Here is a 27972-nt window from a genome sequence, read left to right as displayed (position 1 = left end):
ACATACGGAAGGGGTAGGGAACTCCCTGAGGTCTTTTTTATAAGGATACTAATCCCATACAAGATGGCTCTGCTATCATGATATAATCACCTCACAAAGCCTCCAGCCCCAAATATTATCACACTGAAGATTAGGTTTCAACATAGAATTTTGAGGAGACATAAACATTCTGTTTATAGCAGGTCTTTTAAAAATCAGTTATATTTTTGTTTTCTAAAATATTTTCTTGAAGTCACTTTAATACCTTGAATACTATTTATTAATAAAATTTTATTGAGAAGCAATATGATGCAGTGGTTAAAAGCGGGAGCTTTGGAACCAGAGTGCCTGGATTCAAGAGCTATATGTGTATGGCTATTGTTGTTTTTTATTATCAATTATTTAAGTTTGCAAGTCTGAAGATAAGTATACAGGGCTGTGTTATTACTGTGCTCAAGGATTTCCCCTTGCTAAATGGCCCCAGAATGCCATGTATTTTTAATTTCTATATACAGTTTTTCTGTTTCCCCCCGTCCTTGGCTGTCACTTTTCATTTCTTCTACACCAGCAGCATTTCTATAGCAGCAATTTTCTTCTCCTATAATGATATATTTCTAATCCCTGTGGTCTTGGAAACCGACAACTGAGCTTATTTGAATTGTATATTTTTTAAAAAATGAATTCCAAATGAATGTCCCCAGGGTTCTATTCCTGGTAATGTTCTTGAGCTTTATTTCATGGACCTTGACTCTGAAGAAACTCATTTTGCTTGTTTGTGGCTCTCCGCTATGTTCAAAGAAATTGCATTTAGTGTATAATTGATTTCCTGATGTTACTGGAATAATCATTTTTACATTTGTTAATGTATATTTTAAATGTGTAGAAAACTAAATCACTAACTCCTAACACAATAAGCTAAACTTCTCAGTTGAGTAATTCAGTGATACATTTAACATCTATAATCTTTGGCCACTATGCTTATACAAAAGACAAAGTAAGGAGGCTACATTAAAAAAGGCATGGATTTTAAAGGAATAGAAAACATTCATCTATCTAGAGCAGTGACTTTCTAACATTTTTACCTCAATCCATAGTAAGATATATTTTACATTGCAACCCAATACCACTCACATGTGTACATGATGTATATATATGTTTGTATATCCATGTGTGTATATCAATGTACAATATATATTTATGATATATATTTTAATATATGTAATTAAACAAAAATGTTCACAAAACAGTATTTACCTTTCCTATATGCAATGCATACTTTGTATTTTATTATTTTATTCCTTTTTTCTATGCGAGTTATTACCTGCTCATTGATTATGTTCCCAATTATATCACTAGAAGTGATTAGACTTCTTTCCCTTCAAACTTTAAGAAATATCACTGTTTCTGCTGGATTTTTTTAAGTTTTGTTTTATTTTTAATTGATTTTTAATGTATTAAATAGTAGATAATCTAAATTATTTTCGGTGTTTTGTTTTTTTTTTTTCCTTTTTTTTTTGGCAAGTACCTGAAGCGATTTCATGGAAGTGAAGTTTAAAGAAAAATGGAACAAAACTTTCTGTAAATCAAATATTTAAAGAATTTGGAGTGTAGTTTTCTTCATTGTATTAATGGAGAAGGAATTAAAGAGCATGCAGTAGAACTTCAGTGATCAGTTTGCTTTTTTCTTCAGAAATAAATTCAGTATTTAATATATGTTCAAGTTGACAGATGACTGTCTGAATTAAAGAATTATGCATTACATATATAGAAATTATTTAATTTACAAAAGATGCAGAAATACTTTTGTAGGTCTTATACATATGGTAGAATTTTTCAGTATGTAATTACTTAATTTCCAAAAGGTGCAAAAATACTTTTGTAGTGCTATACATATGGTAGAATTTTTCAGAAGTGGTTTTTTTGTTATTTCAACTAGAACTGCTATCAGCTTTTAAGTAGGTTTTCTTTATTATAATTTGGCATCCCCATAATTGGAAAATCTTCTTTATAGTTAAAAATAGATTATTTTAACTAGAGTACAATGAATCATGAATCTTCTAGGCTCTGATAAATCTTTGCAATATGAACAGTTAATCACCTCTATTTCCTGAAACATTTAACTAGTACACTGCGACCCCTGCTGTTGTGAGATTTATGTTAATTGCTCTGTAACCTTCCTCAAAGTTTACTTGGAGAATGAATTAAACACCCTTATGTATAATTAAAGAAGGTTTTGTGATTTGAATAATTATTAAAGGCAGAGAGAAGTTAATTCTTTCGCCATATGAAGCTCTGAGGGAACTGTAAGTCAAGAGAACCAAAATTATTTTAATATTGTTTTATCACATAAAGCATTTCATTTAGGAATTTTGAATTTAGCTTTTTCTTTTGATATCAGGGATACAAAGAAGGATTAATAAAGAATATTGTAAATCATTATTTAAAATTTTGTATCTTTACTTATCCTCAAATTGATTTGTATGAAAAGTATTGATCTCTTTCTAAGCATGAAAAAAAGGTGTTATTTCTCAAAATGTTTCAAAAATTTTAATTGGTTCCAGGGAAAACCTTATATCTAAATATTCCTTTGTTTTCCTTTTACTAACTGTTACCAAAGTTGTTTCTTATTTTATCTTTTGGCATGTTATTTTCCTGAGATTTCATAAGGATCCTAAATTTATTTCTGCTTAGTTCAGTATCAGTTATAAATCTTTTCATTTCTACCATTCCTATACTTTGAATCATAGTTTCTTAAGTCCGTAACTTAATGTTGCCATCTGGGAGATCTGTCATAGCCAGAGGTTTCAGCAAATGTGATTATATGCAAATTGAATTGGACCTAGAAAGCATGGCTTTTCTTAACTAATTGTTAAGACAGTCTTTTCAGGGTTTTTTTTTATGGTGTAGAGTTAACTTTAAAGTGCTTAAAGATTTTTTTAGCTCATCTAAGAATCAGATTGTCAAAAAAAATTTCCTTGTCAAAAGTCCTTAAGCCATTTAACCTTGATGTGTCTCAAGAGTGCTTCCTTATGTCAGAATATTCTGGGTTGGGAGATGGTGAGGAAATTCCTTGTCATAGTGTATTCTTCAGTACCCTGGAGAATGTATTGATAGTGTTTCAAAGGTAACTTGAAAAATTAAATCTTCCTAGCTTTGTGTCTGATACTTCAGACAAATATTTTGTTGCACCTCTCAGTTGCTTTGGCTTAATAAGCAATTTCATAAGCTAAGGATTGTTTAACATGCTTAGGGATGATGTTAGCACAAAAACCCAATTGAAATGAGTTCTTTAGAAGGGTCTCGTTCATTATGACATCGGTTCTTGGTTAAAGATTACATCACATAGTGGCAGAGGCAGTGTTTTACAGAGTGCATACTTAATAGTAAAAAAAAAAAAAAATCTGACAGATTTCACTGGTGAACTCTTTTGGACAATTTGGAGTTTATTTACAGTTTGTTGTGAGTGGTATTAGCGTACATTTTAAATTGAATAATGTTTCAAGTTTTCAAGTCAGCTTTTAAAATGTTACCTTGATTTTCAAAGGAATTTAAAGTTAAGAGAATAAACCTTATAAAATATAAAGTCTCATCCTACATATGTGAATTTTTACATTTGTTAAAATAAAAATAGACTACTACTTTCCAAAATATCTCTACTGTCTCGTACGTCTTCCCTGTCCATTAGATGATTGTAAGAATTCAATGGTTAGAGCATCAGTTTTCAAACTTCTTCATCTCAGGATCCCTTTAAATTCTTAAAAATTATTGAGGACCTCATAGAGCTTTTGTTCATGGGTAGTTGTATTTAGGGATATTTATTATATTTAAAAATTTTAATATTTACTTATTTTTAAATAACAAACCTGTCACATATTAACCTAAATATTTTTATGAAAAATAACTATTTTACAAAACAAAAAAATATTAGTGAGAAGAATGGCCTTGTTTTAAATTTTATAAATCTCTTTAAAGTCAATCAAGCTTAACAGACAACATACTTGGCTCTCCTATTGCATGAGCAATCTGTTGTGATGTCATATGTCATGTAGCCTCTTGAAAACTCAACTATGTGAGAGAATGAGAGTTTTTTTAAAAAAGGAAAATATTATATTAGTATTCTTAAAAAATATGTGACTTTGTGGACCCCCTTCAGGGGTCCTTTGACCACATTTTGAAAACCAGTGAATTTGAGTACTCCTTAAAGCTTTTACTTCCTTTTGAACGCAAACAATCCTGGTGGTAATAATTTACCAGGATTCTCAAATTAGCAGCTCAAATTCATCTAGAAAACATGTTTGGTTTGGCCAAAATATATTTTCCTGATTTTATATTTGGATGTCTAGGCAGGACCCCAAACCCTCTCTTCCCGCAATGATAACCTTCACTTTCTCTGATACTAAGACATTTAGTTGTATTGCCCACTGTTCCCTTTGGGCATCTGAATGTTTAACTACGTTTATCTTAGTGAGAATCATTCTTATCAGTTTGTTTGGTGCTTTGTGAAGAAGTTGGGGGAAGAATGGCATGATGTAGGAGGATGCAGATGGGAGACCTTGAACATAGGGGAACAGCAGCATTTAGTACATTCTGGATAGTTAACCAATTTTAATGCTGCCCAACAGTCATACTACATTTTCTTATTCTGGTCATTCTCTCCTAGGTGAGAATTTTATTCCTCTTCTTTCTCATAAAAATCTTTCTTTCTCATCAAAAATCCATTACCTCTGTTCTCATCTTCATTCTCAGTTCATTACCTTGCTTCCTATTTTGCTGAGAAAGTAGAAGTGGTCAGAAGAAAATTTCCATGAATTCCTATGGCCACATCTCCATTTGTATGCAGATCTGGCTTCTCTCCCATTGTTATGGCGTATACTGTACTCTTAGCATAGGCCAATATTCCCTCCTATCCCTCCTATCCCATTCCCTCTTGCCTATTCAAGGTTCTTACTCCAACAAGTGTCCTTTCTATCTTGCATCATTAATTTTTCCCTCTCTGGTGGATCATCTCCATCATTGTACAAATAAGCTGTTGTTTCTTCCATCTTAAAAAGATTCTTCTTGTCTCGCAATTCTTTTACATTCCAGGTATCATACCATTTCTTTTCTTCCCATTTCAACTCTCCTCAAAAAAGTTATCTTCATTTCCTTACTTCAGTTTCCCTCTTCTCTTTCATATTCATTCATATCCCCTCTCTTTACATTCTCTGCCTCTCTTTCTCTATTGCCTTCCCTATCTGTCTATCCATCTATCTCCCTCTCCTTCTGTCTCCATCGCCCCTCTCCCTTCTGTCCTTTCTCTTTTTTTTCCTCTCTCCTGCCATCCTCTCATTGTTCTACACAATATTGAATCTTTTCTAATCAAGCTATCACCCTCACCCCACACCTCCCACACAAACACTCCATCATGCTGCTGTGGTCAAGTTCCAGTCACCTGCACATTGCTAAATCCAATGGTCAATTCCCAGTACTCATATTACTCAACCTATGAGCAGCATTTGTTACAGTTCTGTCCTCCTTTAACTTTTTTCATTTGTTTTCCAGGACACAGTACTCTTAACAATTTTCCTCATAAGTACTCAGTACTTGTTGGTCTTTTCTGCTTCTACCTCAACTCTCCAATCTCTAAACATTAGAATGCCCCCTAGGGCATTAGACCTTGGACTTTTTCTCTGTACTGATTCCCTTGGTGACTTCATCCATTCTATTTAAATACTGTGCCTATACTGATGACTCCCAAATATAAATAGAAAGATACATAATCTCAGCCTCCTCTCTGATTTCCTTACTTCAGACATTACCACTTGAATGGCTCATTAGCATCTGAGATTTAACAGGTTAAAAATTAAGCTCCTGATCTCTACCCTACCCTCACCTAAATCCACTATTTTCATGGTCTTTCTAATCTCAGTAAATGATAATTTCAGCTTTCTAGTTAACCAGACCAAAACTGGAGGAGTTATCCTTGACTCTTCTTTCCCTCCCACCCTTTATCCAATCTGTCACGTAATCCAGTCAGCTCTATTTTCAAAATATGGCTGCTACCACCCTGGTCCTAAACATCCTCTTCTCTTTCCTTAACACAGTAGTGTTCTAACTGGTCTTTGTACTTCCACCCTTGCCCCACAGTCTTTTTTTAACACAGCACACAGAGTGATCCTATTAAAATTTAAGTTCTTCTCCAGTCAAAACTCTCCAATGACTTTCCGTCTCACATAGTGAAAGAGGCAGAGTCCTTACAATGACCTACAGGGGTTTATATGTTCTGTCCTGTCTGCTCACCTCTGTGACTACCTATTCTAATATTCTCTTGTTCTCTCTGCTGAGGGAATATCATCCTCCTTACTATTCCTTGAACCCAACAGACAACACTCTTACTTCAAGATTTTTTGCAGTTCCTGTTCTGTCTTCCCAGAATGTTGTTCCCTAGCTTTTGCATGTCTTATTGCCTCACCTCTTTTAGGTTTTGCTCCCTGGTTGCCCTATTAAAGATTTTAAACCCTGGCTCCTGATGTTCTCTTTACCCTTGTCCTGTTTTATTTTTCTCTGTAATACTTAATAACCACAAAATGTAAATTTAATTATTTTGTTTATTATTCCTGTACCATCCACCTCCCACCACCACTACCAGGCCCCAAAGACTGTGAGCTCCTTGAAAATATGAAGTTGCATCAGTTTTATTCACTTCTATATACCTAATATCTAGAACAATGTCCGGCACAGTGTATGTTCTCAATAAATATTTGGTGGGTGGTTAGATGTATGAAAGGAACACATGAAAGGAATGAACATCAAAAGAGCTGCACTTGAGTCTTCCCTTCACCCTTTGTTACCTGAGTGACTTTAGGCAATTCCGATGATCTTCACTGACTTATCTTGTTTAGAAAATCAGTGTATAAAATAGGACCTCACAGCACTGTTCTGAGAATCAGGTGAGAAAATAAACATGTATTTATCTCATTAAGTAGAAAGCCCTAAGCAAATGTTAGTTACAATTAGCAGAGAGAAAAGGAAGGGAAAGACTTGAGGAGGCTGATGGTTGCTGAATGAGAGATCAGGAACACAGAAAACAGTTTTCTGCACAGTTTTTAGTATTTTTAGGCCTGGTCATAGATTTGTTTTAAACATTGAAATAACATCTTAATTTCACTTACACAGCTTTCTTTAGTGAATTGTGTAATTTGGGACAAGGAGTCTTCTATACAGTGATACTCAAAGTGTGGTCCACAGACCAATACTTGGTATATTTGTTACTATTTGTTACTAGTCTGTAATGAGTTAAGTCCAGAAATTGAAAGTAAGCATTTAGACACATATAACAATTCGACCGAATAAGATTATATCTGCTGAATGTAATAAAAATTTTGGACTTACATTTTGTGTATCTTTTAATTTCATTTTATTATGCTTTACTAAAGTATTGTTCCTTGACATATTAGAAGGACAAATAAAAACCTGGCCCACCACAGGAAGTTGGAGAAGCACTGTTCTAATAGCTGAAATAATATGTTTGCTCTTAGATTAGCAAACTCTTCTTTAAAAGTATTCAAAAGTCCGTATAATGTTGAACTAAATATCAGTAATTACTCTGCCTTGGGATACATCCTTGGCTCATTTATAAGCAGAGATGAGAATGTTTCCTTAAAACTGAGGAATTAGTAGTGTTATCAATAGATATTGCTAAGCTTTTCTATAATAATTATAATAACTATAAATCAAGATTCATAATAAATATTCATCAGGTGCTTAACTTGTATTAAGCACTTTCACATATAATTTATGAACCTATGTACAAGTTAACTAAAAAAATTAACTAGCTCAGCCCTCTTTCTTAAAGTTGTCCTTTAATGACTGGACTCTCACTGGTCAGTGATATATGCATGGCACTGAATACTACTAGTATGAAAGTTTGAGCCATCATTTAAATTTTGATACAAATTTCTATCTGTATAAATTTTGATTCTTTTAAGTTTAAGAGATATAAGTCTGTGCCAGTTTGCATGGCTGGTTTGTGCAGAAATTAATGTTATTGGTTATGGCAGGAAAATTGGGATTCCTAGATTCAATAGTACATGTCAGGCCTGTTTCACAATTTTGCATGAATCATTTCAAAAGGATCCATATTTTAGTCAGAGTAATGTTATACCATACTGTCTTCATTGGAAAACAAATTTTAGTGTTTCTAAAGTGTTCCAAGTTGATATCAATGTCTTTGTATTCTGTGAGTAGACCCAGAATTGGTTTTGAGAGTAAGCATGACACCTGGTTCATTTTTTGTCTGAATTACATTTAGGTAATATGGGTTTCAGGGCCTTTTACAGGGCTGTAGAAAGATTTCATCAGCATGTAGGGAGTCAGACCAGGTCAAGAGTTAAGTGATAAATGTTTGATTTCTTCCGGTTTAGACAAGTCTGATTTCCCTTATTGTTAGAGATCACCAGAGCAGATACTGTTGGACTCTAAACTTTGATCACGTGGAAAGGGTTATTTATTAAGGGTTATTTCCTTTGACCATTCTGTCATATGTTTTTAAAAGAAAACTGATAAAGAGTTCTGAACACCTTTGAAATTTTTCTGTACTGCTATAAATTCACTTTTTTCATTATATATTAATATGACTTAATTTTTAATTTATCAACATCATAAAGAAATAAAATTTGTCTTTATTTTGTGAACAGTGCAATATTTTATAAATGGCCTTTTCTGACTTGTCTATTAAAAGCTGTTTGGAATGGGTCAGAATACTGTTTTCCAAGTAAGAGGTGTTTTCCATTATTTTGAAACTAGGTTGCCTTTATGATGGTTTCTTTAAGAAATGTAAAATTTTGTTTTTTTTTAAATAACTTGGTTTGGCCTGTTTATTACCAAACTGTTATGGAATTTCACACATCTGTTTCAGAACACAAATCCTCATAGACTACTGCACTGTTTCTCAATTTTAATAGGCCTCATTTATCCTATAAATAAACCTACATTTTCTTACCTGATCAAGTGAGCAAACAATAGGGGTCAGATGTGGCAAACACTTTAACAAAAAGCATATGTCTCGCTGTTAGGGTGAGGTAGAGTCATATCAAGATTGCTTGAAGTTATTAATGGTAGTAAAATTTATGCTTCCTCCTGTTTTCCCAATTAAATCAAGAAGCCTTTTTTCTTAAGATTCGTCTATCACCAGCTGGTTCCAATACTGTGTGTGTGAATATTGCCTGGGGTGTCTCCATTTCTAGATGGTAAAATTTGGCAAAACACATTAGGTCAATGATATAGAGCTGTAGGCTAGAAAGCAGTCATTGTTAAGGGCTTTATTTTGGTCCTTATCATTTGTACCATAAGTATGTATATTTTGTAGGGTTTATTGCAAATAAGTTGTATTTTCTGGATGTGATAAGAGAATTCTACAGATGAGGTAATAAAATAATTGAAGACATTAAAAATAAGCTACGTGGCAAAATGTACGGTTGTACATATTAAAAATAATGTAAATCCATCTAAAGTGTTGGATATTAGAGCACTCATTTAGTGAATAGCTCTTAATATAGACAGATTTTTAGCTGAATGGTAGATTTACAATTACAATTTCTCATACTTTTAAATAATTGGACACAGAATTATTTGGTTACCTCTCCATGCACCACTGTATCACAGAAACTATCGTTATACTTGATGTTTTCATACTGATCATTGTAACCTATAAATTCTGTCATTTTTACCCTTAACTCTTGGTTAAAAACTATTGGTTTTTACCTATTCATCTCAAATATTTATTAGATTTGACTGTGGACAAATGTATTATTATAAAACGGAAGATCGTCCAGTATAGTTGCTATCTTAAAAATTGATCTGTCCAAATTCAAGTTAAACTAAGGCTGTCTATTCATACTGGTTATGTATCTGCCATATATGTTATAATAAGTTGACCATAAAATTATATGGAAACATGTATCAAAGATGTTCTAATATACCTTCAATATATTTTTTTTTTTTTTTTGTATTTCGAGATAGTCAACATATGTTCCAGAATTGTTGCAATTATCTTTTAGGTGATGGTTTTTGCCTGTGGCATTTTCATTATATTGATAGGGTTTTAAGAGCTCTAACTCCATAGTAAATTTAAAGACATCTGTGATTTTTGAAGCATATTGTATTCATATAGACTTTCCAGGAGTAATATATCACCTTAATGCTGCTCTATTCTAATATAGGTGTGCTTGTATTCCCACTTCTCTTATCTTTGCATGGAGCCTTTGTGACTTCAAAAGGAGTGTTCTACTTTGCATGAAGACATGGGGTGTAGAAGGGAATGAGAATCTGGCTAATAATGTGGCCCGTAACTTGTGTTGTCATTCTTTTTTCATAAAGTGTTGGGCTGGGTCTACTGCAGAAGCGGAAATTTGGCTGTGAGTTCTGGTACTCAGAACTCATATTTCTGCTTGACTAAACTGTGAATGGAAAATCCCAAGTGTCTTACAAAATTAGTAGCTGAATGGTGTTTTTACTAATCACTTTAGAGATGAAAAAACTGAAGATATTTTAAAATTCAAACCCATCAGCATGTGTTCTGCCCTTTAATTGGCAGAAAATCGATCCTGAGAGCAGCCCAGAGAGCTGTTTTCCTTCAGCTGCTCCAGCTGAACTACAGCTGTAAATTTTTTAAAAAGAGAAAAAAAAGACGCAATGTTTCTTATAAACTCTTGAATGTACTTTATAAGTGCAATAATTCCCACAAAATCAGTTACTGGAGTTAATGACCAGTTTGTTAAGGCATTAACTGCCGTCAGCTGGGAATGACCAATTTTTGGGGAATGGCTGCACAAATGCTAGGATAATTCAATAACACTTTCAAATAATGATCCAGCTAATTAACGGTGAATTCCTGTGGAAATCCTATCGAAGTACTTATGACCTTTGCATTTAATAGCCAATGAGTTCATCATGATTCATGTTTATTACCATAAATACCAAAGGAATCATAATGACTAGGCCGTTTTTTTTCCTACCCTGCCCTTATTACTTGAACAGATTTGACTAATCCACCTCCAGTCATTAAGGACCTAGTTCTCAAGATATTCAGTCTTTTCACTGCTCTGCTCAAAATTCACAGAGCCTTTGGTGCTATGCCAGCATACTGACTTTTGGCAACCTGTTTTTACTTGGGATGCCATTAGGGAATAATTGATGTCTGTAAGTCTTAAAGGAGTCCTTTTGATATGCCTGCCACTTGTAGGATGTAGAGGAATCATAGTTGGTTACAAGAGTTTATAGCTTCTAGTCATGAATATTTTTGGGAAAACGATACCTTCTAACCCTTATTTCTTGGAGGAATTCATTTAGGGTATATAAGATTTTTTTCTTGAGATTTATTTTGTAAGAACTCAGATATTCTTTCTTCCAGTGAATGAAGAAAACTTCATATCCTTCGATAAAGGATAAGCTCTTAATTTTACTTAGGCTATTTAATCTCTCTAATGGCTGTTTATTGCTATGTGATCTGCAAATTAGCCTTTAAGTCATAATAATAAATGCTGGTTGCCAAAGAGCCGTCACTTTCTGTGCACAGCTGTGTTTGAATAGATGAATTCAGGTTATTTCCAGACATCTTCCCACTCTAGTTATTCACTTTTGTTCTAAAATGCTTTGTCCTTTTGTTGTAGCTGTCAGATATCTGCTAGATGCCAAGAAGTTATAGGCTGCATTTTCATCAAGCAATTAATCATGTATATAATCATTTATGATTAGGTGAATAAGATTCCTGTGGTTTATAGACTGTAGTCTTGATTCATATATTGCAGTTCTTTAGTGGAGAAGGAAAATATGTGATTTGTAACAGTAGGATATGACCTAAAGTCATCAAGGTAACATATGGGTAATAAGACCATTTATAAAATATTTACATCTTTTTCCTGAATAAAAGACCAAATGTCAGTTTATATCTTTTTCATTCCCTAAATAAATATAAAAGGAGGAAAATTTAATTTTATAGGTATTTTTAAATTAATTGTTTGAATTCTAGAAACTTTATCCAGACAAAATCTAGAAGACACATCAGCAACTTGAGTTAGATAAACCCCTGAATACAATATTATAGTCACCTTTCTCTGTCATCACTTCCTTTCACACTGTTCCCTCAAGGAAAAAAAAATATCTCTGGTGCAACACTAGTTGTAATTCCCGTTTCTTTTGTTTAGTTGTGTTCAGCTCAAACATAGGGGAAAACACCTCTGCTTGTATCGGCTTTATTTGCCTAGAACATGCTATTTAAAGGTAAATGAAACAGGGTAGCTAATTCTGAGATTTTGTCCTCAAACTTCTCTCTGTCCTTTCATCTACTTGGTAACCCATCACCTCCATGACCAATGCTCACATTAGGAGTTCAAGTAAGTTCCATTACAAATAAAGAAGCATGAAAGGAGGAAAGATTTCACAATGTATGCGTGGAGGAAGGGAAGAGGAAAAGATCATTTTTGTTTCTCAAGTTTTGTTTATTAAGGAATTTATAATTCTATGAGAGTGAGAGAATGATGATGGGTTAGTTACAGGTCACTGAGTAGAGCCTCGGTGTAAGATGACTCTCCTAAGCGCCTATTTTAGGAACAGCAAAGCTTTATAGGAAAATGACTAGGTAGAAGGACAAGTGGCTCAGCCTCAGGCTCAGAATATACCTCTGAACCCTGTCTCAGAGAAATCTTGGCTGCCTCTCAAACCTACTTTACCTCTAACTACAGTTCTAGTCTTGAGGATAGAAAAACACAAAGCAGCATATATATTAGGAACACATGACAGTACTGTTCTGTTGGTAACACAGAAAAATGTTATTGTCAACATAGTAATGATAATAAGAAATGGTACTTACTGAATTGGTTTATTGTGTGTCAGACTCGATGCTAATGGCTTTACCAGGATTCTCTCACCTAATCCTCATATAACAACCTTTTGATGTTGGTAGTTATTATCCCATTTTTACGGATGAAGAAACCGAAGCACAGAATTTAAATAACATTCACAAAGCCATATAGCTAGTGAGTGGCAGAGCCACAGATTGGACCCAAACAGTCTGCCTCCAGGGCCTGATCTCTTAACCACAATGTTATGGTACTGTTTCTATCACTCTATCCACCTTTTAAGCTTCTCGCACCTTGTTTTTCTTATGATACCAAATAGATTGATAGCAGTTATTGTCCAATTTAGTGAGAATGAGTTTCAGAACTTAGGCTGCTATAGGTCTAGTTCTCAGAACTGCTTGGGGAATAATGCAATTTGCCCCTGTCAAGAACTTCCATCATCCATTGTAGCCTACTATGTCTGGGCATAGGTCCTCTGAGAAATATCTGAGTGCATTTCTGCATTTCATCTTCTTTCTTCTCCACAACCAATCTTCTCACCCTCTTCTCCAAGGAGTCTCAGATCTAACAGATCCTACAGAGTCCCTTCAAGATGTATCGCCTTCCTATACTGTGCCCCAAGGAATGATGATGATAGCTTATATTTATTTGGTATTATTGATTTTACTCTATTGATTTCACTCTTCCTGCTGCATCCTAGAAGGTTTAATAGAAAGTACATGCATGAGCTTTAGTCAGACCTAGGTCTGAATCCCAGATTCACAGCTGTGTTTCTTTTTGAAAGAGTCATAACCTTAGTGAATATTATTGCCTCATCTCTAAATCAGAGATAGTACCTACCTATTTAATTGTTGTAAGGGCAAATGAAAAAATGTATGCTGATCATAAAATAGGAAAAGTACCATTGTTCGTTTAACCCTATCTCTTTTCCCTTCTCTCAAAGAACTGTGGTACAAGAAAGGTTGATTGTCCATATCCTTGTGTACCTAGAGTTTCTGTTTCCTTCAGTCCTTTAGTTTTCGTAAACTTGTGGGTATGCTGATCATTTTAGGTAAAGATTACAGGAAATTGGGGACATTCAGGGTATTTTCTGAGTAGAGGATCACAGAGAATTAGGAAGGTATGAGAGAACTGCAAGGAGATTTCACCTTTGGCCTTGGGTGTGAAGAGAAAAGGGGAAAGTATGCAAGAGTAGAATTAGGACTGGCTGAAGAATGAAACATCCTACTTTTTGAAACTAGACATTTAGTTTTGCTGTATAAAAGTAATATAAATTATTGTTATATCTATGAACTGCTTTTTAAATGTTATTCATCTGAGTATTAGAAATTACTGTAATTTTAGGTCTCTTCTCTATACTTTTTATTCTAACACATACCCTTACTGAGTTGATCTTTGGAAGCTATATATATCATTAATTCTAGAGGATCTTCCTTGTTATTTTTTTTATGGTCTCCTTATGTCTTAAAGGCAGGCCTTTCTTTCCTCTCACCTTATGTGAATGGTGCACCACCTCAGGACAATGCTTTTTAGAATGCTTTTATTGACACCAGCAGCAGATGAACTTTCCTGAAGCATAGAATAGCTTCCTATTTCATTTCTAGCCTCCCATTGAATTTTAATCTTTAATGATTTACCTTGATGTTGAAGACTATTTTATATTGATTATTGATTTCTTTTTGTCCATTTTGTCATTTAGTAAGTTGCATGACTTGGAATCCTACTTTTCAGTGAATCGATTACGTAGAGAAAATATCTTCAAATTATAATTTGGAAAAGTTAATTAGGACTAGAATTTACCCACAGCTGAATGACAGATAGAAAATAACTGGAATAGCAGGGAAAGGGAGACTTGCCTTCAGAATATGAGTCTGCTTTAAGACCTCATTTGAAAAGACTTTAAAAATATCTCAATTCCAGGGGGGAACCCCACAAATTTCTGTGAAGTATCTGTGAAGTACAGTCTGACCAAAACATAAGGGATGCCTACCTACTTGGGGAATTAAGTTGGAATTTTTCATTTTTCACCTATATATGATGAAATCCTGTGTATACATATGGTTTCCTATAGCAAGTGTGCTTTATACTAGAATAAGTGAATGCCTTCAACAATGTAAAAAGGTGATTAAAATCTAACATTAAAATCTTTAAATTTTACATATTTCAATTGCTCTGATCTCAAGAACAAAAGTATTACAATTGGGAACACACCTAGTTTGTCTCTACTTTTCTCTTATTTGGAATAATTTCACAATTTTTGTATTATAATGATATAATGCGTATATAATTATCATATATCATTAATTTTATAATTAATCATTAATTATGATATATATATCTTCCAAAGATTAACTCAGTAAGGGTATGTGTTAGAATAAAAAGTGTAGGGAAGATCCTAAAATTACAATAATTTCCAATACTCAGATGAATAACATGTACAAAACAGTTCATAGATATAGCAATAATTTATATTACTCTTATACAGCAAAACTAAATGTCTAGTTTCCCTCTAAATAAAATTCTCATCCCCAAACAAAATTCTCATCCCCAAATAAGTGGTAAAATATTTTATTTTGTACAGCTATTACTTGTGTTTGTGACTTACTGGTCTTCGTCTTAAGATTTTAAATATTACTTTCTCCCATAGTATTATATCTTAACTTTATATTTAGTTCAGTGTCCTTAGAGCTATTTCTCTAACTCTAATTCAGCTTTCTCTTCTTCATAGATTGTCTAGTGAAGCTCTTCCAACAATAGAAGAGACATGAAATTTACCTTATATGATTTGACTTGGACTCTCTATTTTGTAATTTTTCTGTAAATTATAATGCTATAGAGAAAAACATGAAAAATAGATAAACATAAAACATATATAAAATATATTTCCTGCTATGTTGTATTCTAAGTAGTTGAATAAGTGAATCCATAGATTTTAGTTAAGGTAAAAATGTTTACTAGTATCTGTTTATCTGACAAACATTATAATATTTTAATTGTTTTTATTTTACCTCAAGGAGTTTTTATTGCTATTGTAAACAATAGGAAATAGGTTTTAGCCAAACAATTTTAAAAGATGTAAAATCTTAAAGTCTGGAGTAAAAGCAATTCTGTTTTAAAAACTCGTTTTGTTCTATCATATATCTGTATATCAGTCTTTTATACTTGATAATAATATCTTACTTGGAAAAGAGTTTCACCTTACTATATAATGTTTAAGAGTGGTATTGTACCAAAACCTGGTAAAGATTTTGGAATCAGAGAGACTTGTGTTTAAATGTTAAATCTCTGTTCAACCACTTATAAGGCTATGTGGCTAGTATTTATTTTTCTCTGCACTTTAGGTTCCTCATCTGAAACATAGGAACGATAAGACTTATTGGACAGATTGTTTTGAAGATTCAATGTATGCCACATAGTTTGTTTAGTATGATTCTTGATATTAGTCAATCAACAATTATTTATTAAGTACCTACTTTGTGCTAGGTGCTATTCTTGGGACTGGAGATAATGCGGTGAATAAGGTCCTTACTTTCCTGGAGCTTATGTATTAAATAAAAATACAGGTGATAAGGATATACAAAATAAAGTTGGGAGATAGAGAGTCACTATATTTTTTACTTTTAAAAGACCTCCTGAAACTCTTTAAACCACTTCTGTGTCAAATCTGAAGCTCTTATAGAACTAGTAGCTTCTAACTTAGACTAAATGTGTTTATTTGTTCAGCTTCCATCTTTAAATATTAAAAATAGAATCAATCAGCAGATATGTATCAAGCCACTTCCATATGGGTTCTATGGTAAGCCTTGTGAGATTGCCAAAGTTTACATCCTCTAAAGAATTTCTAACTACCTTGGGAATATCTTCAGTATTTCTCATAGCCCAAAATTTTTAAAAAGGATATTTTTGGATAAAACTTCTAATTAAAAAACTTTTCTAGCTTTGGGTTTTATCACTGACTTTGATATCGTAAATAAGTCCTTAGAATATGTTCTGTCTGAAAGCAGATAGAAGGATTAAAGGACATATTAAAGTCCCATTTAGATTTTCAAGTCTATAATATATCATTCACTTTCATTTTTCCAGTTTCAAGGTATATAAAAGTAGAATAATCTTACCTGACACATTCTTTAGACTTCAGTTTATAGCCTTTAGCATTTTATAGTTACATATATTTTTTATGTTACAAATACTGTTCTACTTTTTTCATAATTTGGATGATTTTTCCAGTTTCTGATTCATAGGAATCAAATATACTTTTTCATATACTATTTCTTATATATTGTCACTGTCAATGAACTATATTAATCACATATTTTGATAAAACATTAAGGGTGGGTAGGCCAATGACCCAACCTATATTGGGCTACTGAACACAATTAATTCTTAGAGTTGTGGTTAATTTTTTTTTTCAAAAATATACCTTGCAAAGTAGACATTCTGTCTTGGAAATTAGCGATGTTTCACAGATAACATGAATACGTTCCAAACTTTGGATTTGAAATGGAAACCTCAAAATTTTTTCCAGAGCAAGTTTATATAAGGATTTGATTCAATAGTTTTAAAGTTTTAGTGCATTTATTTCAATGTGTTATATACCAAGAAAAATCTATGTCTGTATATATCTCACCATATCCATGATTTCTTATTTCTAGGCAATGAAAACTACAAACAAATAGCAATGTGTGTTCTTTACCACATAAGCATGGATGACCGCGTTAAATCAATGTTTGCATACACTGACTGTATACCACAGGTAAGTGTTTTAAGGAAAACATTTAAGATATATATTTTTTTCACTCTCTTCTCTTGATTTGTCAGATATCCTTTTACTCAAAAAAAAAATTTCTCTTCTTATAAATAAATTTAAATTTGTTATAGAAAATTTAGAAAGTACAGAACTGTATAAAAATGAAAATAACTTTGTTATCCCAAACCCAGGGACAACTATTTAATATCTTGGTAAATTTCTTTATACATACTCAAAAAAATAATATATTGGTATTATATACTATATGTATAACTTTCATTTTAATATATTGCTTTGGTAATAGAGCATAAGTATACCCCTATGTCACTGAATTCTTCAAAAATTATTTCTACAAGTTGTATAATCTACTGTATGGATGTACTATAATTTAAATATTGTTAAAATGTATGTTTATATTTTTGTCCAATTTATCACATAAAAACATGTAATCAAACATATGTAAGCAAATGAAAATAGTGTAGAATAAATATCGTGTTTGTAAATGATTACCCACATCTCTTTTTCTATAGTTTCAATTCCTAAAGGTAGAATGATTAAGTCAAAAGATATGAACAGTTGTGTCTTTGACACATTTTTGGTCAAAATACCTTCCAAGAAAGCATAAATTTACATTTCTAACTAGCATTTCACTTTTAGAAAAACTGGATATTATTCTCTAAATATGTGATATTTCATTATTTTTTTATTTGCATTTCCATGAATATTGGTGAGATTGAACATTTTCTCATGTTTATTATCTACATTCTGTTACAAATCATTCGTGTCTCTCACCAATTTTTCTGTTGGCTTGTTGATATTTTTATCATTAGTAAATAAGATCAATGTATATAATAACTATTTTAACTCTTTGTCATGTTACAAATATTTCCCAGGTTTGTAACTTACCTTTTAATTTTGTTTATGGTTGATAGTTTTAGCTGCTTCGCATTCTCTGATGGGAAAATGCTTTATCAAAATTCTTTCATTTTTATAGCACTGTTCTCAAGAAAGATTTTTACTATGACTCAGTTACTTGATATATTTCATATGTTAGGTCTATTTGTCTTGAAGGAGTTTACTGATTTTTTTTTTAACATGGACTGTTATAAGGGTAGAGATTCCACATATACATGATTTTTCTCTTAGGGAATTGACAATCACAGAATGACTATTGTGACATTTTTATTAAACTACATATGATTAGTTTGAATAACTAATGATTGGAACACTGGTTGTGCTGATTTTTACTATTTCATTGTTTTTTATAAAATGCTTTTCTAAAATATAAAAATTACAGGATATATGATATATAATAAAAATAACATACTTTTAAAAACACTTTAAAAGAATATGAACAAGTCATACTTCTTAAAGTAATTCTTCTTAAGACTTCTACTAGACAATTCCTTGTAAGCCTAAAAAAGTTATTAAATGTATGTTACTTAAAAACTAATTAATATGTATTGATATATTAAAGTCCCATTTAGGTTTTCAGGTAGATCATTAATTTCTCTTTTTGTTAATTCTAATTGACTTTCTGTTTATTCCAAACTAGTGAAACAGTACTAAAATTGAATTTGCTATTCCAGAATTTTAACACTTTACCTACATGCCATTAAAAAATTAATAAACTCTAAAGGATAATTTCTTAGACTTTTATACCAGGGGATAATTATACTTGTTTATAAGAAATAAATATCACTGAAAAAATACACAGCACACAGCACATCTTCTCTAACATGGCAGAGCTTCTTATAGAGATAATGCATGTCAGTCTGTAGCCAATGCAAAGTGTAATCAAACTCTTTGTTAAACAAGTTTTCAATAAAAGAGTAGCCATGTCAAAGGGAGATTACAGGTGATTTACTACGGTCTCACTCCATATGTTCTAACGGTTTCTGCTTTGCAGTTTCAAAGGGTGTTCCTTTGCCGATCCTATTTAGAGTCAGAACTTCATTGACTACAGGATATGAATTGGAAAGCAGCCAGAAAAAAATAATATTCTTGCTAAGATTGACTGTTTTTATCCAGATTTAGATTTTAAAGAGAATAACATTAAATAAAAGAAAAATAAATGCAAACCGAGAAGGGGTGGAAAACTTATTATCTTGAATTTTGAACTGGAGTTATCCTATACTTTTTAGAATGTATAATCTCAAATATAATACATGCAACTTTTTAAAATGAAAAAATCAGAATAAGAGCCTATCTAGGTTACTTTTTAGACATTGATATTATTGGAATTTAAAACTTTGTAAATAGAAAGTTCTCCCATACCATTTCAAGTACAATTTCTATGCATGTATTCTTGGACAACAGTTTTCTAACATCAAACATGTCTGCAGTGAAGTTTTTAGAGCATTTGTGATCTATATTTATGAACAAAATTTTCTAAAATTCATCCAGGGGTCAAGGTTTTGGAGGTTTTTTTGTCTTCTTTTTTGTTTTGAAATTTCAGCTCTTGAGTGAGGTTATATTACCAAATTATGTTGTAAACATCCTGAAGCTTTTAGTATGAGGCAGTATTTTGAGGAAACCAAATGATATACTAGCATACATTTGTTCCGAAAGTGCCATCCAACCTGTAACTTGTACTTTATAGTGCTCAATTTTGACATATTTAGGGAAAAGTTTGCATGGTTTTATTGCTACTCAGTGCCAAGTTTATTATAGAATATCAATAAAATAATCATGGAAAGCAATTCAGAAATTCAATGAAATTTCCAAGTTTCCTTCAGGTATTAAAAATATACTTCTTTTAGACATATTGGCTATTCAAAGTAAGGTTTATGTTAGTAAGGCTTTAAACTCATTTGTGTCAGCAACTCATTAACCTACTTATTAAAGAAAGCTGTACCCAAGATGGGAATGTCTTAGAGTTAATGTAATCTTCTGTTCTCTTTGAAATTATTCACATTAATTTTTACTTAATAAAGATCCTTAAGTATTATAAATGAATTTTTTCAAAGACAATCCTAAAATGAGTTTGAAGGTAGAAATGCAGTAGCTCATAGTGATTCATTTGTTTCAGTGATCAAAAAGAATGTGGCGTATAGTCATACTCATTAATTATGTTAGATAATAATATATTTAAAGGTGCCTTATAAACTGTAAATAACTATACAAAATAAGGTACTCTTAGTAAAATCTTTCTCATCATTTTGGACCCATTTGTAGTCCAGCTTAAATACTGCCTTTCTTATATATGTTTTATAAGATAAACCTATAATTAGATTAGAATTCACTTTTAGAAAATATTTAACATCCAGAGTAGGTGATTATATATACAACATACCTCATAATCTTGTCCAATATTTTGCTTCCTTTGTACTTTATTGCCTCTAATTATCCAATTTACTCTGTTTTCTTCCCTATTATATCACTATTCTGCAAAATTTGGGGGCCAGCTCAAGTTTTTCTTTATGCATGATCTTAATGGTCTCAGTGGGTGGATTGTTTCAGGTAAGCATACTTGGGGATAACCAGGAGTTAACGGTTGTATTCTAATAATAGTTAAAAGTACACATTAACAGTTCATTGTTATTTAGACCTCTGAGATGCATGTTTTGTTTAAATAGGTGCAAATGCCATCCAGATGCTTATAAAAGTATTTATTGGTAATAGAATGGCCAATCAAAGTACATGGTTAGGTAGTGATGTCAGTGTTATTTAATATTTTACCCTAGAACAGTGTGCAAGAATCTTCATAGTGATCCACATGTTTTCCACCACAGTTGTCGTATTTGGCCCCTCTTTGATCTGCATACTTCTTTTAGCTGAATGCTGGTAAACGTCCTTTCTGACAGCCCCCTTTGCTCTTGCCTGCCATTATCTGCTGAAGTTCAGAAACCAGAGCATCACTTCAAACAGGAGAGTTAGGGAGTAGCCAGTCAGGAGAGATTCCTGAGGCATGCCAAGTTCTGGCATAATCATTCAAAGATGTTTGGGTAGGGGGGTGGGGATGGTAGAGGTGTATGTGAATACAGAGAGCTGTGGGGGTTGGCCTCTGGTCACTGGTAAATAAGTGAAGTCAGGTGCCAGAGAGTCTAGACACAGTGATTTCAGTCCTGGGTCTTTGGTATCTGATACTCAATATGGGACTTGTCTGATTGAACACTATTGCTTCTTCATTGCACAGACTGAAGCCGTTTTAGTGTTTTCTGTTAAATTAGTAAAAGATGACAATGGATATAGTTAAAACGGAAAAAATCTAGTTTTAATATTTCCTAGTTGTCAGCAATTATACTTACTTTTGAAGTGCCATGATAGCAGTCAAATTAGAGATATAATGTTGCATGTGGAGTTTGCACTAAGCTATTATTTTTAAATTTGAATGCTTTAATTAAAATTGAAGTGTTTCTCTTTCTTATTATAAAAAACTAATTCTATATCATGATATATTCTATTCATATTTAGTCCTAATTTTTCTTGATTTGGGGATGGGAGTTGGGTAAGTTTTTAAGCCATGCATTATTTTTTAAAAATCTAGCTCCTGATTATTTCTTTCTACATAGGATTTAACATGGAAATTACTTTTGTAAAAAAATCTTCACCTAAACAAATCACCTGTAACCTCATTTTTAAGGGAAATTTTTATACTACAAAGATTGATTTAATTGAAATAATTTTTGTTAGCAATAAATATTTTGCATTCTTAAAGCATTGCTTCCATCACAACATATTTTCATTATTATAAAAAAGTTTGGAAGAAATCTATAGTAGGTTTTGAATGACAGTATTAAAAACAATTATATTCATTAGAGGATTGTCACCTACATTTTTATTGGTTTGTAATTGTTATTGGAAATTTTATTTATAATTTATTATTGGCAGATAGGTAGTGAAATCTTAAGTAAATACAGTAAGTTAATATTATTGGCTTTTTGCCATAGATGTTTTTATTTTGTAGTTATTATTAAGTGTTAATGATTCTTTACACAGAGATTCCGTTAGTGGCAACATTTGTTGTTAAAGATCTGTCCTCTGGGAAAGGGCAGGCTACATGCCAACTGTTCATCTGCTACAGTGTTTTGTAGTTTTCAGCATACAAATCAGTACATTTTGTTAGAATTGTACCTAACAATTGGAGTGATATTTTGTTTGTGTCTTTAATTTTGGTTTCCAGCTGTTCATTGCTAGCATATACAGATAAAATTTATTTTTATGTGTTGACCATGTATCCTTTTTGAAACTCAGAAGTCATCTGGAACCACATAGAGAGTAATAAAAACAAGATTTAACAGAATGGGGTATAAAATAAATAATTATTTATTATTCACTTACTATATATAATAAGGCACAGTACAGGATTCATTAAGGCATGTTCTAAAAAGGTATTGCGCTGTGGTAAAACATAAGCAATTTTATGTTATAAATTTTAGGAATAACTTCCATATGTTGTTAGCAATTTGGACTGAGAGAAAAATATCTTTACATAATATGCACTAATTTAATTTGCTGATTTACCAATAATAAATGACTAGTTTCTCCAAACTATTGTAGCCTAAAGTTTGTTCATTTCTCCTTTATTATAGCAACTGTCTCTCATCATGACAAATCTAGATTACTGCTAAATGGCATAGGTAGCCTACCTTTTGCTTCTTACCTTTTATTATTTATTATCATTATTTCTATACATGATTTAACATGGAAATTACCTTTTTTTAAAAAATTAGAGTTTTTCTCATTTTTATACTTTTACCCAAATGATTGGATTTAGGCTGCAGCTTCAGTTATCAATCACATACGATAATTCCTATAATTGTACCTCCAGTCCAAACATTTCTTCTAAACTCAGGCCTGTATTTATAACCTCCTGAATATCTGGGCTAGACTATCACATAGGCAACTTAAACTCAATGTATCTAAAAATCAAAATCACTATTTTCCCTTTAAAGTCTTCTCCTCCTCTAGTTTCCTTTTTTTGGAAGATGTTAGCACTTCTTTGCATTTCATTGCTCAGTGCAGAAACCTAGAAGTCATCTTGACTACTCCTCTCCCTTAACCCCAACATCTGACCAGTTATTAAATTCCATTTTGGTTCTCTTTCTAAATATATCTCTAATCAGTCATTTTATCTCTATCCCCATTGCCCTACCTACTCCAGGCAGCCATCATCTCACTGGAACTTTTCCTCTAGCCTCCTAGATGGTGTCCCACATTTTCTTGCTATTTCAATCTATTTTCTTCACTGGCCAGATATTTTTGAGACAGAGGTCTCATCCTGACACGTTTCTATTTAGGAGCCTTTAATAGCTTCTCATTATCCTTAGGGTGAAGCCAAAAATCCTTAACATGTACTTCAAGACCCTGCATGATCTTACTGTTACCTTATCTCTCAACACTGTTTCCATTGCTCCAAACATGCTTACTTTCTTTTAGTTCATCAGTAGAGTACTGTCTTTTCCTGCATTGTGACCTTTGGGTAAGCTATTATCTTTGCTTGGAATGCACTGCTTCCAAACAATATTTTTTAATTCTTTAAGGCAGAGGTTTTGTCTAGTATTTCTCTTATATTCTCCACTGTACTTGGAAGTTTATATTTAATGCTGAGCATCTAATAGTTCATTAACTATTCATTCAGTTATTGAACAGTGAAAGCTTGTCGGTTTTATGTGTCAAAATGTATAATATACTGTTTTCAGTGTACAATCTAAGATAACACATTATGATAAAATATTCCTTCTGGGTTTTTTTGTTTACTTGTTTTTGTTTTTTGAGTAAAATATGCCCTGTGCTTTTTACTAGTTAATGAAGATGCTCTTTGAATGTTCAGATGAACGAATTGACTTGGAACTCATTTCTTTCTGCATTAATCTTGCTGCTAACAAGAGGAATGTACAGCTTATTTGTGAAGGTTAGTGCTTTTGAACTTCGTAAGTAACCTCTTTAGCATCTGGTAATTGGCAGATAATGGAAAATAGATAATAAAGAGTTAAGAATTATAGTGGATATGTAAATTCTGTTTTAAAGTAGTTTCTTCATTATAGCTATAATCCTTAAAGGTCAGATAAAATATTCTTATGTCATGAGTGGAGACACCCTTCAGTAACATTTTATAAACCATTGTTAGTTAGCCTTCATTAAAATTTGATTTTTTAAACACTTTCTGGATAAAATGAACCTTTTTATTTGCAAAGCAATCTATTACAACATAAGGTGATAAAATACAAATATATTAAGTTACTGTTTCTATAATACATTGGTAAAATGGCTTATCTTAAATTATGATGTTTCAGAGTCTGCCCAATAGTTTTTTCCTTATTCGAAAAGTAGTATATGTTTGTTATAAAAAACACAGGTGAGCAAATAGTAAATAATTAAAATATTTACTTCTACCATCCACATATAATCATAGATAAAATTTTAGTGTAATGATTCTGCATATTTTTAAATATAAAATATGATTTTTCCTCTAAATATATTGTGACATATTCTTTTAAAATTAATGATATCTTGAATATCATTCCATATGATTAAATAATTTTATAATATAAAACATAATTGTTAATAGCTGAAAAATTGTCCATTAAATGATTTTGCCATAGTTTCTTTCCCTATTTTAGATATAGTTTGTTGCCACCTTTTTTCTGTTACAAGCAATGCTACAGTAATTATCCTTTCACTGACTCTTTACACATTTTCATTTTATATTCTTAGGATAAATTCCTAGAAGTACAATTTTTCTAGATCAAAAGTATTTATGTTTTTAACAAGTGTGGTACATTTTCCAGACACAAAAGAGCATACACTGTATGAATCTATTTATATGAAGTTCTAAAACAGGCAAAACTAAGATATATTTCAAAATAAAAAAGAGAACAGGAAGAGGAGAGAAGAAAAGTGATTGTGTGTGGGGAATAGAATTGACTAGAAAGGGGCACAAGGGAATTTTCTGGAGGGAATGGAAATAGTCCATATGTTGATATGTGATACAGGTTGCACAGGTATGTACATTTATCCAAATTAATTAAATTGCACACTTAAGATTTATTTTATTGGATATAAACTATTGTGGATATTTTTGAAAACTAAACAAATTAAGTTAAACTTAATTTTACTGGGGGGATTTTCCGTTTCAGGAAATGGGCTGAAGATGCTCATGAAGAGGGCTCTGAAATTCAAGGATCCATTGCTAATGAAAATGATTAGAAACATTTCCCAGCATGATGGACCAACTAAAAATTTATTTATTGTAAGTATGGGTTTTGGCTTTCTATTAAAATAGACTGGGAACTGAAGATTTAAATTGCTGCATTTAGAAATGTAACTCTTATTGGGCTCTCGTCAAATATTAACTCATGACCCAAATTGACTCTTCTGTTATGGACTTTGTTAGTTTAGCTCCCAGAAATCTCAACCTGTGTTTGCATGTTGTTTGTTTGGTGATCCCTATCCCTAATCCCTCTACCCCCACTACAATCTTCTTGCCTTTAACCAGTTCACCATAGGCTTTCTTAGCAATTTAGCTCATGATCATTAAAACAAGAGAATCACATTTGATACTTTTTCTTCCTGTTGAGTTAAATTACTAGATTCCTATTGATTAATTATTAGATTAAATACAAAATAGTATTTTAAATTTGTACTAAAACTCTGTTTTATTCAGGATTATGTTGGGGATCTTGCAGCCCAGATCTCTAATGATGAAGAGGAGGAATTTGTTATTGAATGTTTGGGAACTCTTGCAAATTTGACCATTCCAGACTTAGACTGGGAATTGGTTCTTAAAGAGTACAAGTTGGTTCCATATCTCAAGGATAAACTAAAACCAGGTCTGTGCTAAGTTTTTCACTTTTGCATGATCACTAAGTTATTTCTTTCTGTTGTGGATAAGGCTGCTAGAGCAGTATTTTGTGACTACTGTATCATACACTAGACAAAACCATTTCTTCTCACAAATCTCTTCTCACAGAAGGGTGGGTCTCCTCTTATGTTTCTCTTCTCTTTCTCCTAACAGTGTGCTTTCTTAGTGTTAGTTTCCCTTCCCTATCCTACTTTTCTTATTGTTTTGGGGGGTTTTTTAAATTCAGCTTTTTTTAAATTGCCAAATACCATCCTCCTCTATGTATACACACATGTGCACACAAGCACAAAGTTCTTTGAGACATTCAAATGAGTCTTTTATTTTCTATGTCTACATTTTCCTTCAATTGTATTCTCAAAGACTTATTTCCACTTCTCTACTGCCCTCAATCACCATGCACTGTCATCATATGAACATGGAAATTTGGAGAAATTACAAATATATGATATGTCTGGAATTAATAGGAATTGACTTACTAGCTTTCAATATCTTTTCTGCACATTAAAGTTTTGATAATGTAAATGAATTTGGATCAAGATACTTCAATGAAAAATTTCTGTGGTTTGACTTTACTAGGTGCCGCAGAAGATGACCTTGTTTTAGAAGTGGTCATAATGATTGGCACTGTGTCCATGGATGACTCTTGTGCTGCGCTGCTAGCCAAATCTGGAATAATCCCTGCACTCATTGAATTGCTAAATGGTAAATAATCTTAATTTATTTTCATGATAATGTCTACACAGTTTATTAGTTTAGATTTTTAAATATAAGATGCAAAGTCTGTAATTATAAAATAGTATTTATATTGTTACATTCATCATTTTATAGCAACTAAATTACATAGTTAAGAAAAATGAATTATTATAAGTATACTGCTAACTGGGATTGGATAAAATAATATCAGAGAGATTTAGTCTACAAAGTAAGAATGTTACAACAAAGTAATTCAAGACCAGTTTTATAGATTATGTTCTCCTCTCATCAGCCTTCAACAACTAATGCAGTGGTCACTGCTTACCTACGAGAGATAGGCTCTAAGATCCCCAGTGGATGCCTGAAACTGCAGATAGTACTGAACCTTATATGTGGTTTTTCTATACATACCTATGATAAATTTTAATTTATAAGTTAGGTACAGTAAGAAATTAATAACAATAACTAAAAATAGAACAATTATAACAATATGCTAGCATCACTTCTTTTGTGCTTTGGAGCCATTATTAAGTAAAATAAGGGTTACTTGAATACAAGCATTGTGATAATACAATGGTTGATCTGATAACCTAGATGGCTACTGACTAATGGGTAGTTAGCTATACAGCGTGGACACGCTGGACAAAAATGATTCATGTCACAGGTAGAACAGAGTGGAATGGTGAGAGATTTCATCATGCTACTCAAAATGCCACACAGTTTAAAACTTAAAAATTGTTTATTTCTGGAATTTTCCATTTAATATTTTTGGACTGTGGTTAACTGCAGGTAACTAAAACCAGGGAGAGGGGAAACTACCAATAGCGGGGACTACTATATTTTATCATTTTTCTTCTTTCTGTTGGTTTGAGTTTGATCCCCTCTCTTGTGAAAACTCTGTTTTTTCTATC

General features: G+C 32.2%; 1 protein-coding gene across 2 annotated transcripts in view; it reads left to right on the top strand.

The window, feature by feature from the left end:
• The window catches only part of KIFAP3 (kinesin associated protein 3), a 139363-nt gene that overhangs the window by 54835 nt on the left and 56556 nt on the right, over positions 1-27972 (top strand). For both annotated transcript variants that reach the window (XM_069478326.1, XM_069478324.1), the window contains 5 exons: positions 17468-17568; positions 24310-24418; positions 25644-25756; positions 26171-26336; positions 26945-27070. In XM_069478326.1, the coding sequence (XP_069334427.1) occupies positions 17468-17568; positions 24310-24418; positions 25644-25756; positions 26171-26336; positions 26945-27070 (615 nt within the window). The remainder of the gene's footprint in view (positions 1-17467; positions 17569-24309; positions 24419-25643; positions 25757-26170; positions 26337-26944; positions 27071-27972) is intronic.

Source organism: Eulemur rufifrons, chromosome 8, assembly GCF_041146395.1.
Source record: "Eulemur rufifrons isolate Redbay chromosome 8, OSU_ERuf_1, whole genome shotgun sequence".
In the NCBI taxonomy this organism is placed as follows: domain Eukaryota; kingdom Metazoa; phylum Chordata; class Mammalia; order Primates; family Lemuridae; genus Eulemur; species Eulemur rufifrons.
The sequence above is the reverse complement of the archived record's forward strand: the minus strand, read 5'-3'. Positions and strand labels throughout refer to the sequence as shown.